This window comes from Henckelia pumila, chromosome 4 (genome assembly GCF_033568475.1).
Source record: "Henckelia pumila isolate YLH828 chromosome 4, ASM3356847v2, whole genome shotgun sequence".
NCBI lineage: Eukaryota > Viridiplantae > Streptophyta > Magnoliopsida > Lamiales > Gesneriaceae > Henckelia > Henckelia pumila.
The window spans coordinates 157,349,995-157,364,592 of record NC_133123.1 but is presented as its reverse complement, the minus strand read 5'-3'; the positions used below and the strand labels follow the sequence as shown (position 1 = coordinate 157,364,592).

General features: G+C 34.1%; 4 protein-coding genes across 6 annotated transcripts; 2 read left to right on the top strand and 2 right to left on the bottom strand.

Annotated features, from left to right (window-relative positions):
* Positions 1–1,371: 1,371 nt before the first annotated feature.
* Positions 1,372–4,816, bottom strand: LOC140864297 (large ribosomal subunit protein eL34-like). The gene is made up of 7 exons (XM_073268392.1): positions 4,680–4,816; positions 4,482–4,561; positions 3,392–3,501; positions 2,335–3,270; positions 1,875–2,220; positions 1,647–1,736; positions 1,372–1,546 (listed from the first exon to the last, which is right to left on the bottom strand). The coding sequence occupies exons 1-4, from the start codon at positions 4,756–4,758 to the stop codon at positions 3,177–3,179; spliced, it is 363 nt and encodes a 120-aa protein (XP_073124493.1). The 5' UTR covers positions 4,759–4,816; the 3' UTR covers positions 1,372–1,546; positions 1,647–1,736; positions 1,875–2,220; positions 2,335–3,176.
* On the bottom strand, positions 1,501–2,159 carry LOC140862171 (glyceraldehyde-3-phosphate dehydrogenase, cytosolic-like). The gene is made up of 4 exons (XM_073265178.1): positions 2,097–2,159; positions 1,875–2,029; positions 1,647–1,736; positions 1,501–1,546 (listed from the first exon to the last, which is right to left on the bottom strand). Exons 1-4 carry the CDS (start codon positions 2,157–2,159, stop codon positions 1,501–1,503), a joined length of 354 nt encoding a protein of 117 aa, XP_073121279.1.
* A 1,159-nt stretch (positions 4,817–5,975) lies between the features above and the next one.
* LOC140867431 (sister chromatid cohesion protein PDS5 homolog C-like) lies at positions 5,976–8,199 on the top strand. 3 transcript variants are annotated; one of them, XM_073272504.1, is made up of 4 exons: positions 5,976–6,155; positions 6,709–6,912; positions 7,080–7,261; positions 8,094–8,199. In XM_073272504.1, the coding sequence occupies exons 1-4, from the start codon at positions 6,003–6,005 to the stop codon at positions 8,188–8,190; spliced, it is 636 nt and encodes a 211-aa protein (XP_073128605.1). In that variant the 5' UTR covers positions 5,976–6,002; the 3' UTR covers positions 8,191–8,199. The 3 variants fall into 3 exon arrangements, with proteins under 3 accessions (XP_073128605.1, XP_073128604.1, XP_073128606.1); XM_073272503.1 differs by lacking the exon at positions 8,094–8,199 and adding an exon at positions 7,881–8,090; XM_073272505.1 differs by lacking the exon at positions 8,094–8,199 and adding an exon at positions 7,958–8,016.
* Positions 8,200–8,209: 10 nt separating this feature from the next.
* Positions 8,210–14,219, top strand: LOC140867430 (uncharacterized). The gene is made up of 10 exons (XM_073272502.1): positions 8,210–8,261; positions 9,317–10,609; positions 10,718–10,822; positions 11,855–11,935; positions 12,028–12,132; positions 12,827–12,934; positions 13,009–13,071; positions 13,570–13,655; positions 13,753–13,804; positions 14,082–14,219. The coding sequence occupies exons 2-10, from the start codon at positions 9,329–9,331 to the stop codon at positions 14,145–14,147; spliced, it is 1,947 nt and encodes a 648-aa protein (XP_073128603.1). The 5' UTR covers positions 8,210–8,261; positions 9,317–9,328; the 3' UTR covers positions 14,148–14,219.
* Positions 14,220–14,598: the final 379 nt, after the last annotated feature.

The following is a 14,598-nucleotide window of genomic DNA, read 5'->3' as shown; positions in this document are numbered from 1 at the left end:
ACAATATATTTATGGGATGATCTTGAAATTAACGAATAAATTTTTTTACAAAAGATGAGATGGATAAACCAGTTATGGCTTTTTGTAAATTAAAAATACATGTTTTGAAGGTAAATTTTTGTAATTAATAACTAATTTTTGTAACATAAAAATACATGTTTTGAAAATATATTTTTGTAAACAAATCTTTACAAAAATTAGTTATTAACATTACTCACTATTTATTCCTACTACAAAAGGCACAATATTATTTATTATTTCAATTTATGTTTATCATTTCAAAATCAAAATTTTGAATATTTCATCATTGGATCGGAGCACATTAATATTTTATAAATGACATTTATACAGCATGAGATAGGAAATTTCTAACAAATACATTGATCGTTAATGATGTTGACATATAAATAATAGAAGACGACAAAATACTGGAATGCAATTGAGAATAATAAAATTATTGTTATTCTTGCAAGTAAATTTTTTTACAATAAAAAAGAGACCTTCTAACAAAATAATAAAATAAAAGACAACACAATAATTTCTATTAATATGATGATAATATTGATTCTCATAGAGAATAAAAACCGCATGGTATGAAAAAAAATATGAAAGAGAGAAAATATCAAAATATAAAGAAAAAAAAATTTGACGCAATAATTTAAATTAAGGTTTAGAATGCATTAGCTATATCAATTTTATTCCATAAATCAATAGTTACAAAATAAATGATCTAACATATAAGATAGAAAATTACAAAATCAATATTTAATGTAATTCGATTAATGTATTTCATTTATTAACAAATAAATAATAAATCACATTATTCAAGATATACATATATGAGATAGAAAATAAGACGAATTCATGGTATGAAACATGTCATAATTACTCAAGATTAATCAACAAAACAATGGAAAACTCTGTTGAGGTGCAATAATCGTCCCTGCTGGTAGAGAGATCTAACCATGTTTCTTGAGATGTTGTACGGTTTAAAAGATTTGAGTTGCACCATTACCGCCCGCTATAAGTTTTGGTAAAAGGGCAAGCAATCAGTCCTACAATTGTATCAGAGCCAATGTCATGAATTTGATTCTTATTGATTGTAAAGAGTGCAGTTATTGAGAGTGAGATTGTTGAGGTGCAAGAATTGTTCCTGCTGGTAGAGCGATCGAACTATGACGTGGATGTTGTATGGTTTAAAAGATTTGAGTTACGATTTAAAAGATTTGAGTGACACCATTAATCTCAAATTTTCATTTAACTAATTTCATTGCAAAGATTAAGCAACTTGCGAAAACACTCATACATAAAGAGCAAAAATTCAAACAGAAGTGCGAATAAATGAACTCTGTTTGACGTGTACTCAGAAGCTAATAATATTCTCAGCTAGAAAAACTTAAAAAATCCTTGGGAAAGCCAATGGCTCGGTTAATTATCTAAAACAACAAAAACGAAATCGAGATGAATGAAATGAAACTTGATCTCCTTCAAACGTACAGCTCAAGCAGACGTCGCCATGTAACGAATCAGGTCGATCACGCGGTTGCTGTCACATGCAATGCAAGTCAGATTTACATCAGCAATGAATGCACTTACTGATCCCAATGTTGGCAATGAAAATACCACTTTAATGTAATGTGAGTTACCTGTAACCCCATTCATTGTCGTACCAAGAGAGAAACTTGATGAAGTTGTCGTTTAGAGCAATTTCGGCCTTGGCGTCAAAGATACTTGACCTACATTGATCCCATGGATAAAGGTAGTAAGTTCCATGGCTCAAACGTTAATTTCTAGTGGATTTATAGATCAAAATAACGAACAAAGGAAATCGGTAGGTCGAAAAAGAGTGGAAAATAGCCGGAGAAGACGATCACCTGCAGTCACCAAGAAAGTCGGTAGACACCACATCATCTTCTTTGTATCCTAGGATACCCTTCAACTTACCCTCAGATTCCTCCATATGAAACAGCAAACAAGTCAGACCCCATTCGGCAAAATGAGTCTGAATTCGAGGAGGGATTTCTGTGGTCTAAAAGAAACAAGATCAAAATGGTATTTTACTTGATCGCTGCTTTGATTTCATCATATGAAGCTGCCTTCTCGAGCCTTGCAGTGAGATCGACAACTGAGATATCGACGACTGGAACACGAAAAGCCATGCCAGAGCGCAAAAACACCAACACGCGAAGAGTGTCAAACTCCGTTGCCAAATTAAAACGACTACTTGAAAACCATCCAGAAAAATAATGAGAAGAACATACATCGGGAGATGAAAAGAGGCAGCAACAAAGCAAATTAACAGGAGAAAAAAAAAAAAGAGAGCAAAACACATACCATGAGGGAAAGCCCGAGATGGCAGTCGGCCGTCTACTCTACCTCTACCCCACGTCATGGGAGGCAGAAGGAGGAAAACTGAGGCAACAGATAATAAAAAGTCTGAGGGAAAAAAAAATCAGGCGATATGGAGATTGTACCACAACGTGAATGAGTTAACTAAGCAGCCATTATTACCATGGTAAAGGAATGCACAAATGAGAAGGAAAGTAACGGCCGAAGCAAATAAATGAGCGGCTGAGGCGCTGAGCCCATATATTAATTACATGATACAAAGCATGAAATCACAATCGAGGACATGGAGAAACCAAATTTAAACCTGATAGCTAAGGGTATACATGAAAATTCACAATTCAAACTGGCTGATTTAAATTATAGTAGATATTTTGATTTTTTATGATATCAAACCATAGACAATTCACTGAGATTTACAAATTTTACTATATACAAGGTTAGGGCAAATGGAAAAAAAAAAATGAAAAATTAGAAATATAGAGTAATCAAGAACAATGCAACCACACACAAATTAGCTCATATGATTTTATCTTCAGATTTCTGTTTGTATTTGTCTAGTAGTACTCTGTTTTCATGGCTTTATTCTCTTGTAACTCAAGATTTCAGTTTTTAATATTAATGTTATTTTCAAAAAAAAAAAAAAAAAAAAAAAAAGAACAATGCAACCAGAGTCCAGACATAACAAACTGTAAGTTTCATGTCAAGAAAATACTTAAAGAGAAATCATTGTCCGTCAAATGTCGTGCACATTGTATGTCAAAAATTTTCGAAAAGCTAAAAAGCAAAAAAAAAAAAAAAAAAAAAAAAAAAAAAGCCACTCTCTCTCATTAGCTCTTTGCAGCAATTTTTTCTTTTGCCTTTTGGATCTTCAACACCTTCTTCACAATCTTCTGCTCTTCTACTAAGAAAGCCCGAATGATCCTGTGAAACCGAAAATTAAGCAAAAGTAAGATGAACTGAATGGCAAGAACAGGTATGATCATACAGGCAAAACATTCGACAGCACTAGGCATTAAGCAAATATATTGTGTCAAGCGCAGACCTCTCTCTTACAGCACCTCCAGACAATACACCACCATAAGGACGATTCACAGTCCTCCGGTTTCTGGATAGTCTCGACCTCTTATATTCCGCAGGTCTCAGGTGAGGAATCTACCAGAAGCGAAATACTTTAGTTCCTCCAACAAGATTTAGATATATCTCTTATGAGCAAACACAAAATAGCCATTAATAATTCATTCCCAACAAAACAATCAGAGACGAGATCGACAAATGGGCAACATATTATCTACCTTAACAAACATATCTGCCATTTTGACATGGCATGAAGCTCTAGATGAGTGTTAAAATTTTTGGAGTTGGACATGTTTACCTTCCACAATAAACATAGTTGATGTTGGTTTAGTGAAGCGCACCATTACTTGGACAAAGAGATATATATCCGCGAAGATTCCATTTCATGAAACTGAGAATCTTTTATGGACAAAATTTCCATTTCTCAATAAATTACACAAAGTTTTACAGAGTTGGTTCATGGTTTAAATCTTAGGTGAGCTAAACACCTCAGTGTAACCACAATTATGGGAGCAAAATTTCCATTTTTCAATAAATTACACAGAGCTCGACAGAGCTAGTTCATGGGATAAATCTTAGATGAGCTAAACACCCCAAAGTAACCAAAGCTATTAAAATCCTACAAGACACGTCTCCTCAAAGGACGGTGAGGCTCGACCCTTGCTGTTTAGGCACTGGCAAAGATGTGTGCAGTTCATGCTGGTAATCCAGATTTCACAATATCATGTCTTTGATAATATATTAAATATGCATGCCTCATCATGGTAATGGCTCCGGCTCCCAAGCATGTTAATGTACCTCATGCTCTCAGAAACTATGCGTGCGGCACACATAAACTCTACCGCTATGTTAAACTAGAACTGAAGACGCGACAAGTACTGAAAGAACAAACTGTTCACCCAAAATGATAAATCAACAACCCTAATACACCAACCTAAAATCCATTTATAAAGCAAAAATATACAAGAAAAAACAGCTCCAACCACTGAGTACACTTGATTCCAAATGTAAAAATTGATTTTTTAACAATATATGAAGCTTAAGATCAAGTGCATTACCCCTTGAATCCTCTTGCCAGTAACAGGACACTTGGGGCCACTTGCACTCTTCTTGGTGCTCTGATACACCAGCTTACCACCTACACAAACACATTTTTCAGAAACAATAGCTAAAGTACACAAAGATCCGACAAAATCGAATTGATTGCATAAAATTAAGAAATTATCAATACGGATTTTTGCCAGAAAAATTGGTACCTGGGGTTTTAACGACACGGTGCTGATTGGATTTGGTAGCATAACTGTGGCGTTTGCGGTACGTGAGGCGCTGCACCATTTTCGGATTGTATCTCTTGTTGACCTAGATCGAAATTCCTGCGCCTAATGAGGTATTGTATTGAAATTTATGTAGGTGGAAAATGAGAAAATTTTGACTAAAAAAACAAAAACAAACAAAATAAATAAATAAAAGAAAAGAAAAAGAAGATAAAATTTCAATTCTGTAAAAAAATAATATTTTAAAACATTTACAAAATTCTTCTTAAAAAAAACATTTACAAAATTGTTAATTTTATTCCATGTGATTTGTAAAAACAAATAAATAATTATAGTGATTGTTTTCCTACTTTGAGCATGAGCCTATGTCGTTACTATTGCGACAGCCTCCATTGAAAAATATTTTTTAAAAATTTATGAGATTATTTCACATTTTGATTTTGTCACACAATTTTTTGACTCGATTTAATTTTTTTTTTTGTCAAATGCATTAATTTTTACTGTATGTATATATAGAATCGACCGATTTTCATAAGAAGCTTGTTCATCATGTGATAGAAATTGTTTTTTTATTATCAGAATTTTGGTGTTATATAATATTTATTTTTCATATTATTAACTTATTTTAGTAATATAATTGAGATTTGAGAATGATATAATGAAATTATAGTTGAATGAATTTATTTTTTCACAAAAACAATCTTAATTTAGTGATCTAATTATAAAAAACCACCAAAAATAACATTTATATTACGGTCACATCTAAATAAATAACAATAAAGAGTTGTCGTACAATAACATAGTAATTTCAAAAAAAAAAAAAAAAATCAATAACATAGTGGTAACAATTTCACATAATCTCATGCACTAGATCACATGAATATTAGAAAAATTCCACGTAATCTCAACACAATATTACATCAAATCACAATTAAGATGATTCAAATTCCCATTAATGTTCAATATCTGTACATTAATTCTCATTCGACGTTCTTACTAGATTTCAGTTGGCAAAAACTCACTCTCCCATTCAATAGCATTCTTCCAAAACAATGCAACAAAATTTCCTTTGCCAGCGTCATAGACTCATATTCCCACCAAGAATCGAACTCTTTCCAAAATCTTGTTTTTCCAAAATCTTGCAAGCCCATAAAGCCACACGTTGCAGGGGCTGCTGCATGACTTCCATTTTGCACAAAACCCGAGTTTTCGATTTTCTTGTCTGTTCTATATAAAGCAACCCTTTTGTGTATTTTTGGTTGGTTGCATAAAAAAGGTTTGATTTTTCCTAGCGATTTCCTGTAAATGGCTGGTTCAGCTTCCCCAAATGGAAACATGAGCGATGGTGATGGTGAGGAGATAGATATGGAAGAGGAGTTGAAGAGAGTTATTTTAGAGTGTGGGAATGGACTTCTTAAACCCTGTGATTCTATTGAAGAGCTTCTAAGGAAACTTGATGTAAGCCCCCAACTCGTTTTGTGATTTGTGATATGATCTTTATTGGTTATTCGGGGTTTATGTGTTTGGTTGTTCTTGTAGATAATCAGGCTGCTTATTTTTGTTACTTTTAACTATCATATTTTGAACCAGTGAAACTTTGTGTTGAGTGCCTCTGTTATAAAGATTTCTGCTTTTGAATCATTGCTATGAGATGAGACACGTATACCCTTGTGGAGATTGATGGTTATAAGTTGTAGAATAGCAAATATTACATACATCTACACCGCTATGTGTATGAAGTTCAGTTTCATCTAAAAAATCAGGGAGTTCCACAATCTTGACTGATAAATTGAGATACAAGTAGGTTAGTTTGTATGTTAGCATGTTCTGTACTAGTCTTGGTTATTTGCAGAATCTGATTGGAATTAATGGGCTTTATGTGTCTTTCAAGATATAGATTCTGATGAGAATTAGGGGACACTGGTAGTATGACTTATCTTTTCTTTGGTTATGTTTGAAAACCTTGGGAATTAACTCAGTTCAAAACTCTGATTTTTTATTGGCGCCTTAGAAAATGGAGCATCTTTTGCAACACTTGAGACAAGCTTACAAAGAGTTGGTTAAAACTGCACTTGAACCTGCCAAAATAGCACTGATTTCCGATGACCTTCTTCGACACACTGAAGTGGAAGTCAGGTTCACCATTGCATCTTGCATTACTGAGATCATAAGAATAACAGCACCTGACATCCCCTACAGAGAAGAGCAAATGAAGGTAACTCCAAACATGCCAAGATGCGCTGCTGATATTTTCATTGATCAATTTCTGCATTTTATTTTGAAGTTTAGTCCAAAAAATATCATTTCAACTTTGTCTAATAATTATATGTACTGTAAAATTCATGGGTGATGGATCAAATCTTCCTTTGGTTTTATATGCAGGATTATTTTCTGTTAGTTAATACTGCTTTCAAAGAATTGCCTTCCATTTCTGGACGTTCTTATTCAAAAGTGGTTTCAATCCTTCAAACTATATCCCATTGCCAGATATGCGTTATGATGTTGGATTATGAGTTGCATGACTTGGTTCATGAAATGTTTCGCCTGTTTTTGAATGGAATACGGTGAGACTTCAATCCCTTTACATCATTTGTTTTTAATCTTTCCCTTCTTCCAAATTCTAAATATTTCTTGCTGCATTTGTTTATGTCCAACAGTTCATATTTGGCTACCATAAGCTTGGAGTATTTTGTTGGTCTTGGAGGTTTTAAGCCTCACTGGATGGAATTTATAAACCAAAATTTTGATTCCTTTTGGGTTAAATTATGTAGATGGCCTAATCAAAATGAAATCTAATACCTGGCTAATTTGAAATTTTGAGTTGCTTGAGTTAGCCACTGAGATTCGTTGGTATACGAAGATAACATGTCACTGTTAAACTCACTTTCCTGACAACCTTGTTGACTTTTGGAGATTGTATTTTATGTTATTGTCACTTTTTGTGTAGATTGCACCACAGGTCTTTAGTTTTTACATTATATAGAACCAATTGTCTTTCAGGGTTCAGTTTGTACTCCTGTACTAGTAGGGATTTGGTCCATATTGCCACCTCCTCCTTATCTTCTAATATAAACTTTTATTGTGTAAGAAAGTTCTGTTGTAGCATTGAATCTTTTGAATCTTTATTGGTTATTTGGGGTCATAATTACCAAATATTGGCATTTTATTCTTTGCCAACTTTAGGCCTAGCCATTCAGAATCGGTATCCTCAAGCATGGAACATGTTATGACTCTGATGATTCAAAATAATGTGGATTCAGATGAATCACCATTGGAGCTTACTAAGATCCTTCTCGTCGCTATGAAGAAGGAAAATGAAGTAACTGATCCTAGTTTTACTTTTTTATGATATTAGTATTGGAATGTCTTTTGATCTTTCTAATTGTTTTTCTACAGAATGTTTCACCACTTGCCTTTCAATTGGCAAATAAAGTGTTTGAGAAATGTGCTAATGACCTCAAAGACTACATTCCAGAGGCTGTTAGATGCATGAAGGTTTCTGTTGAGGAGTATGATGGTCTTGTTGTATCATCATTCCAAGATTCAACTCAAAGGGCCGACGTGGTGTGTTTCTCTCGTAATGACTTAAATTAAATGTTAATAAAAGGTTTTTTAGACATCAATAACTATATTCCTGAATCAAATTTGATATTACTAAGATTTTAATACATTGTTGAATGATTTTTGTCAAGAAAAATTTACCACCATGTTATCCATAAATATTTCTTTTCTATATATGATATAGAAGTATCGATTGTATTAAAATTAAATAAGAGAGGTATTTAAGAGGTTTAGTCCTCCAGACATTCTGTTGTGAATGTACGTTTCGTGGCTGACCAATAGATCTTGTATCATGTTGCGTTCTATTAATAAGGATTTCACTGCTTTAAAATTCAATGAGATGGATTCTGTATTATGAGTCTATGACTGGATTGAGAATGATGTATTCGAAGTTTTGCTTTTGTTTTGGCCTTAAGCTTGAATACACTTGTATGGATAAGTTAGCAGTTAATTGACTAATTGTTATTTTGTATGTTTTCTTGATTATTCGAACCTTATAAAATTATTGCTCATGTGTCTCTAACGTTCTTGTGCTCTAAACGGGCATACATGGTCAATGAGTTCTTGTTGAACCTTATTCTTGTGAAAAGATTATCTGGAAAATTGACTGAATACAAATCCAATACCATCAGCAATCATACTTCTCAAAAAAATGATCCTAAAGCAATGGTGTTTTAATGTGACATCCTGAGTTAAAATGGTAGCAACTTCATTAGGATAATTGACTAACTAGGCAACCTAAACTAAAACGCCAGATTTTACTACATTTAGATGGCAAATGATAATTACTTTATTTCCCCGAGTTAGTTTTTCCACGAGGAAAGTTAACGTAAAAGGATTTCTGTTGTAAATTCGTTCACACTACATGCCTTTGGAGCCCATGATCAAGTTTACATCCCTAAGGCAAATGTATGTTTGCAGTTTTGTGTTCAGGTGTCCAATTTTCTCTTACTGACAAACTAGGTTATTTCAGTCTTACTGAACTGCATTTGTTTCCAAAGGAGGACGTTCTATCGCTTTTATGACCAAATAATATTTTCTTTTTTTTCCCTTTCCAGGATGCTAATGAGATGGGAGTCCATGCTTCTTCTCGTGGAGAGGTTGATGTTGCAGGAAATGGTGGATTATCCAAGCTAGAGGAGAATGACACTGATAATCTGAAGGATGATGAAAATTTTAGGGAAAATCACGGGGTGTTGTCACGTACCACTGATTTAACCAACAACCAAGAAATTGTTCTTGATATACCTGCACCAGAGGGTGAATTCCCTGGTGTAAATGACCTTTCCATAGATGATGGAACTAAGACTCCAGTAAGCAAGGGTGGTAATGGTGAAACAAGGAGCGACAGTCGGAAAGATGAAAATGTAAAACCATGGTATAGTTGTAATCGTGTCAAGAACCAAAAGGTGGTTAGGTTAAGTTCTAAAAACTTAACTGATGCTAGTTGTTCAAGAGATGTGGATTCATCAGGGGGTCGAGATTCTAGTTTAATTCCATTTAAGGAAGATTCTCAAATTAAAGATCATGATATTGTATTTGAAGGAAAATCTTCAGAGCAGCATGTTTCTTATGATGCATGCATAAATTCTCACTCAGAAAATGTAGGCAATCCAAATCGCGTGGAACGAGAACTGGAAACAGATGATGTTCCAGTTTCACAAAAAAGGAATAGGAAACCACACTCCTTAATAAAACCAGAGGAGGGATATGACCCTTCATGGATCATGACTGAATGGGTACCAACGAAATATTCTTGCTGTAGGAAAAATAGCCTGAGGAATGCTAGTTATGAGGACAGAATTATAATTTCCAAGGCTTCACAATCTTTGCACAGTCATGTGGGGGAACAATTGAATGTTCGCGACACTCAGGAGAAGTTTCTCAAAGAGAAAAAGGATGATAGAGTGGATCAGGATAATGTTCAATATTTATTATCCACCTCAGATAGTGATGTACGTGAGATAAGCACTTCTAAAGATATTACTGTCGCAGAGAGTAGAAAGGAGAAAATGGATAAAAGCCCAGGGGAGGATTTTCTTCATGGTGTAATCAATGGAGTCCTGCAAAACACAGTAAAAGGGAAAAGGTCTTCTACCATGGCACTTCCAGCCAAAGAAAGCTGGAGGAGAAATATAGTACTTGAGACCGGCAGTTCAAAAGATTCAGCAGATGTACACACATTAGAAGAGAAACTTAGGAAGACCTCAGATAAAATTTTATGTGCTAATAATATTTACACGACCCCAAAGCGTTATAGACAAATGCCCTCAAAAAAGGAAACTCATGCACGAAAGCGTAAGGGAAAAACTGTTATTTCGGAGGATTTATCAGGAGATTTCCTCATCAAGGTAGTAATTGATGATTTTGTTACCATTTACTGAATCCAAGTAATTTGTTTTTGAAGTTCTTTCTTTTGCTTTTATGTATTTTCCCACACCTTTTTTTGTGCCATGCAGACATTGATTTCGCAATCTCGAAATGAGTCATCTAAAAGGATAGCTCACTCTGTGGAATTTTCCAACCCTCAGCTGCTGAAGAGAGAGATATTACCTGACGAAGAGGTCTTGCTTTGTTAACATTTTTCGTGCATACTTGGTTTATGGTTACCTTCTGTTCAATTTCCTAAAGTTTGTCGTTTTGATGCATATATTGTTAAATTATTGCGTGCTCTTCTAAATTTTTTATGATAAAGAAGTGGTTGGAGTAAGTTTCTTGGTTTGTCCTCCTAAACAGTTCTTACATCCCCGTACAATTATTACCATTTTTGTGTTAACAAAGCGTCAACCATCACATGGTGAGACATTGAGTCTAAAGTATGTCTTGACAAGAGTGTAAGGTGAGTCAAGCCAGCTGATGAACTGACTTGATTCAAACTCAATTAAGCTTAAGATTCGAGCTCAAGCTAAAAAATAATTGTTAATGAGCACATTAGCCAGCACCAAAATATAACTTAATTATTGTATTTTAACATAATATGCAATATTACGATTATGTAAAATATTTTGTATGAATTTTATTCATAAAGATCACTATTTAGTTCATGAGCTGAAGCTCGCGAGCATGTTTGTGAAAGTTCATACACCTAATCTGAGTTCGCGAGCTGAGATCCTTGTTCTGAGCTAGTGAAATTTCACGTGTCGGACCCATTTACACCCTTAGTCTTCACCATATCAATATCTTATGATTTTGCACTCTAAGGGAAAGTGTAAATGCATCTGGAATTTTTTTCCCCGCAGATTTGGAAATGTCAAGTTGGGGGTGACAAAAAACATATGAACTCACATTATGTTATCGAGAAAACACTATTGAAATTAACTAACGGTATTTGGAAATCCAACTCCAAATGTGATTATTTAATCTTCTTTCCTTTCAAATACGTGCGAACTTGTATCATGAGAATGACATTTATTATATTTCACTGGAGTTTTCACTTGTAACAAGTTAAAAGAAACGCATGAAAATGATCTTTTCCCTTATTTCCTAGTCAACAACATATATGTTAATGCAATCTCATGGATTTCATATTTTCACCATTTCCTTCCCTCCTTTGATATTCTACCTCTCTAATGTGGTGTTCAATTAAATGTATCCAGAATCAGATTAAGAAAAGAAAACTGTTTTTGACGAAAAAGGCCCCTGGAGAAACAGGTACAGGCAAGACTGTTATTGTCAAGGTAAAAGCTGACTTCAATAGGTTTGGTATTGATTTTCCAAGTGTAAGTAGTATTCTGAAGTAATTTCTTATGTATTTCATTATCCGGTGAAGACGATGGCTCCTCAATCTAGAATCAGATTATCTAAACGGGAAGCTGATTCTCAGGAAGCCTCTAATCTACAGCAACAGAGGAGTAGCATCTCATCTAAAGAGGAGGTTTGTCACTAATCACTATTAACAGTCTTGCAACATATCGTATATCTGTTGGATGTTCTTCTAAAAATCTTGATGATAAGAGAACAATTTTTAGTAATTTTAGGTTGTACTTGATATCTATTTACCTTCCTATCATCAATCATCATTCATGCTTCAATTGAGGCATGCATGAGTCTAAAAAATATGCTTGCCATTGCAACATTTAAGATAACGTATAGCCCTGATGATTATGGAACCACTGAATAAGCATCATTTGCAGTTTTGAATGTATTAGAACTGTTGGAGAAGTTCAATCAAGTCTGCAACCATCGGGTATCTAGATATCTTATTCACTCATATTACTCCTCAATTTATGCATTGTTGATTATGTCAAAAAAAAAATTATACATTGTTGATCAAATAATGAGGAAAACCATTGTATTTTTCGGACGTCAAATGGAAATAATTGATTTGTTTGCCTACTGAAATCTCTTATGAATCTTCGTCAGATGAATTAATATTTTTATAATTCCAATCATGCAAACCATGTTTTGGATATCTATAATGTTATTTTTTGCCTCGGTTATGGTCAATGAGATGTATGCCAAGATATTTCTGTTATCGCAGGCTCTTTTGTTTACCGTGCTTCTTTCTTTATTTAACTTTTGTTTTGCAAATCCAACTTCATAATGTGGTATTGACTGATGGGATCCAGAACCACTCTAAGACAAGAATACATGCTCCAGCCAAGAAGACCCAGAAAGTGACCAGCCAAGGAAAGGCTGTTATTTTCGATAATCAGACTGAAGATATCAGCATCAAGGTAATAACTGCTTGAACAAATTTTTTTTGCAGTTTGTTGCGACTCTTTTCACATGCCAATCACGATCTTTGCAGACTTTAGTTTCTCAATCTAAAGAGGAAGCTCGTTCTGATGAAGTTTCTGACCCACAACGGACGGTATGGTCTTATTAATGATCTTGCTCTATCACTTATAAGTTCAACATCCATTGTATAAATATTTACTTGTCAAATGTTCCTTCAAAATACTCGATGGTAAACTTTAGATCAATTTTCTTCGTAGGCTTCTTTGTTTATGAACATTTTATCCTCTTGAATTTCGTTAGTCTTTCCCTGGCTATCGGTGTTGTGGTTAGTGTCTTAATGAACTTTTTATCCTCTCTGAGTTTCGTTAGTCTTTCCTTGACTATTGGTTCTGTGGTTAGTGTCTTCTATTGTGCACATGCTGATTCATTAGTTGGTGTCAGATCACGCCTTCAATCCTTAAACACAATTATACATTCATTTTCCATTCAATGTATATTCCGCATTTGTGCCATTAGAGAGTGGTTACTCTATTGGTTTCTAGACATTCACTTCCATCGATTTTTATCATTTCGGGTGAGTTATATGACCCAGCTATATTTTGTCTTGGATTTTCTTACCTTATATCTTTAGGCTCCTAAGGTAAATCCTGCAAATAAATGTCATGGTGAGGAATTGGTTGGTTGCAAGATAAAAGTTTGGTGGCCAATGGATAAGCTGTAAGTACTTCAAATCCTGATTCCTGATCACTAGGTGTTCATAACACTTCTTCTAGTGAGAATTTTCTTCTCCATAACTACTTTTCTGGTTTTATAGGTATTATGATGGAAAGGTTGCGTCTTACGACTATTTGAAAAAGAAACACCAGGTAAAACTTCACAGTAATGCCTATGCCTTGTCTGAAACTCTTAGTTTCACCTTAACAATCACAACTACTTTGGCTAATTCAATTTCTGGATTCACATATGCATTTACCCGTCATCATAATTCCCGAGTCACTTCTAAATGCAGGATGTAATTTTTTAAGCTCTAAGATGTGCCTAAAGTGATATTAACTTAAATTTTATGAATTTAGTAATTGGGGAATTGATAAATAATTTAAATCAACTCTTTCGGAATTTTAATTGTTTTTGTTTCATGAATAGGTCGATTATGATGATGGTGAAAAAGAAATACTGGACCTTAGAAGTGAATGTTGGGAAATGTTATGAGAAGGCAAATTTCCGCTCATGTGAGTGTTGCACTCACTAATTTGTTCCTATTTTTCCTCCCATACAATTTGGTTATATGACACTTTTTTTTTCTTTTTTTTTTACCAACAAGAACAGAGGACTAGTGTTCCGGCACCTCCTGGTGCCTCTACATTATGCAAGTACAGTTGCGACTTGATTGCAATTTAGTTGTTCAGTTGGTCTCGTATAAACAGTGCGGGACAAAGAAAGCATGACTTGATTTTATTCGTACTATGCCTGGAAATGCTTCCTGAAGTGCATGATTCTGTTTTTGTTAATATTGACCCTTATAATACAGTTCTCCGGTGAGGAACACCAACACTTAATGTGAGAAGATTATAAATTAATAACTTGAATATTGTATTAATTAGTTGTTAGTTATCTTTCTAGTTTTGTAACCCCATAATGTTTGAATCATTATTCTTGGTTT

Coding starts and splice junctions, on each gene's coding strand:
- LOC140867430 (XM_073272502.1), top strand. CDS start 9,329: ATGGGAGTCCATGCTTCTTCTCGTGGAGAGGTTGATGTTGCAGGAAAT. Junction 12,133..12,826: donor GCATCTCATCTAAAGAGGAG/GTTTGTCACTAA, acceptor GATGGGATCCAG/AACCACTCTAAGACAAGAAT. Junction 13,656..13,752: donor TGGTGGCCAATGGATAAGCT/GTAAGTACTTCA, acceptor CTGGTTTTATAG/GTATTATGATGGAAAGGTTG.
- LOC140864297 (XM_073268392.1), bottom strand. CDS start 4,758: ATGGTGCAGCGCCTCACGTACCGCAAACGCCACAGTTATGCTACCAAA. Junction 4,562..4,679: donor CCGTGTCGTTAAAACCCCAG/GTACCAATTTTT, acceptor GTGTTTGTGTAG/GTGGTAAGCTGGTGTATCAG. Junction 3,271..3,391: donor GGAGGTGCTGTAAGAGAGAG/GTCTGCGCTTGA, acceptor TCGGTTTCACAG/GATCATTCGGGCTTTCTTAG.
- LOC140867431 (XM_073272503.1), top strand. CDS start 6,003: ATGGCTGGTTCAGCTTCCCCAAATGGAAACATGAGCGATGGTGATGGT. Junction 6,156..6,708: donor AGCTTCTAAGGAAACTTGAT/GTAAGCCCCCAA, acceptor TTGGCGCCTTAG/AAAATGGAGCATCTTTTGCA. Junction 6,913..7,079: donor ACAGAGAAGAGCAAATGAAG/GTAACTCCAAAC, acceptor TTTTATATGCAG/GATTATTTTCTGTTAGTTAA.
- LOC140862171 (XM_073265178.1), bottom strand. CDS start 2,159: ATGGCTTTTCGTGTTCCAGTCGTCGATATCTCAGTTGTCGATCTCACT. Junction 2,030..2,096: donor TCACTGCAAGGCTCGAGAAG/GCAGCTTCATAT, acceptor TGTTTCTTTTAG/ACCACAGAAATCCCTCCTCG. Junction 1,737..1,874: donor GACTTTCTTGGTGACTGCAG/GTGATCGTCTTC, acceptor GGATCAATGTAG/GTCAAGTATCTTTGACGCCA.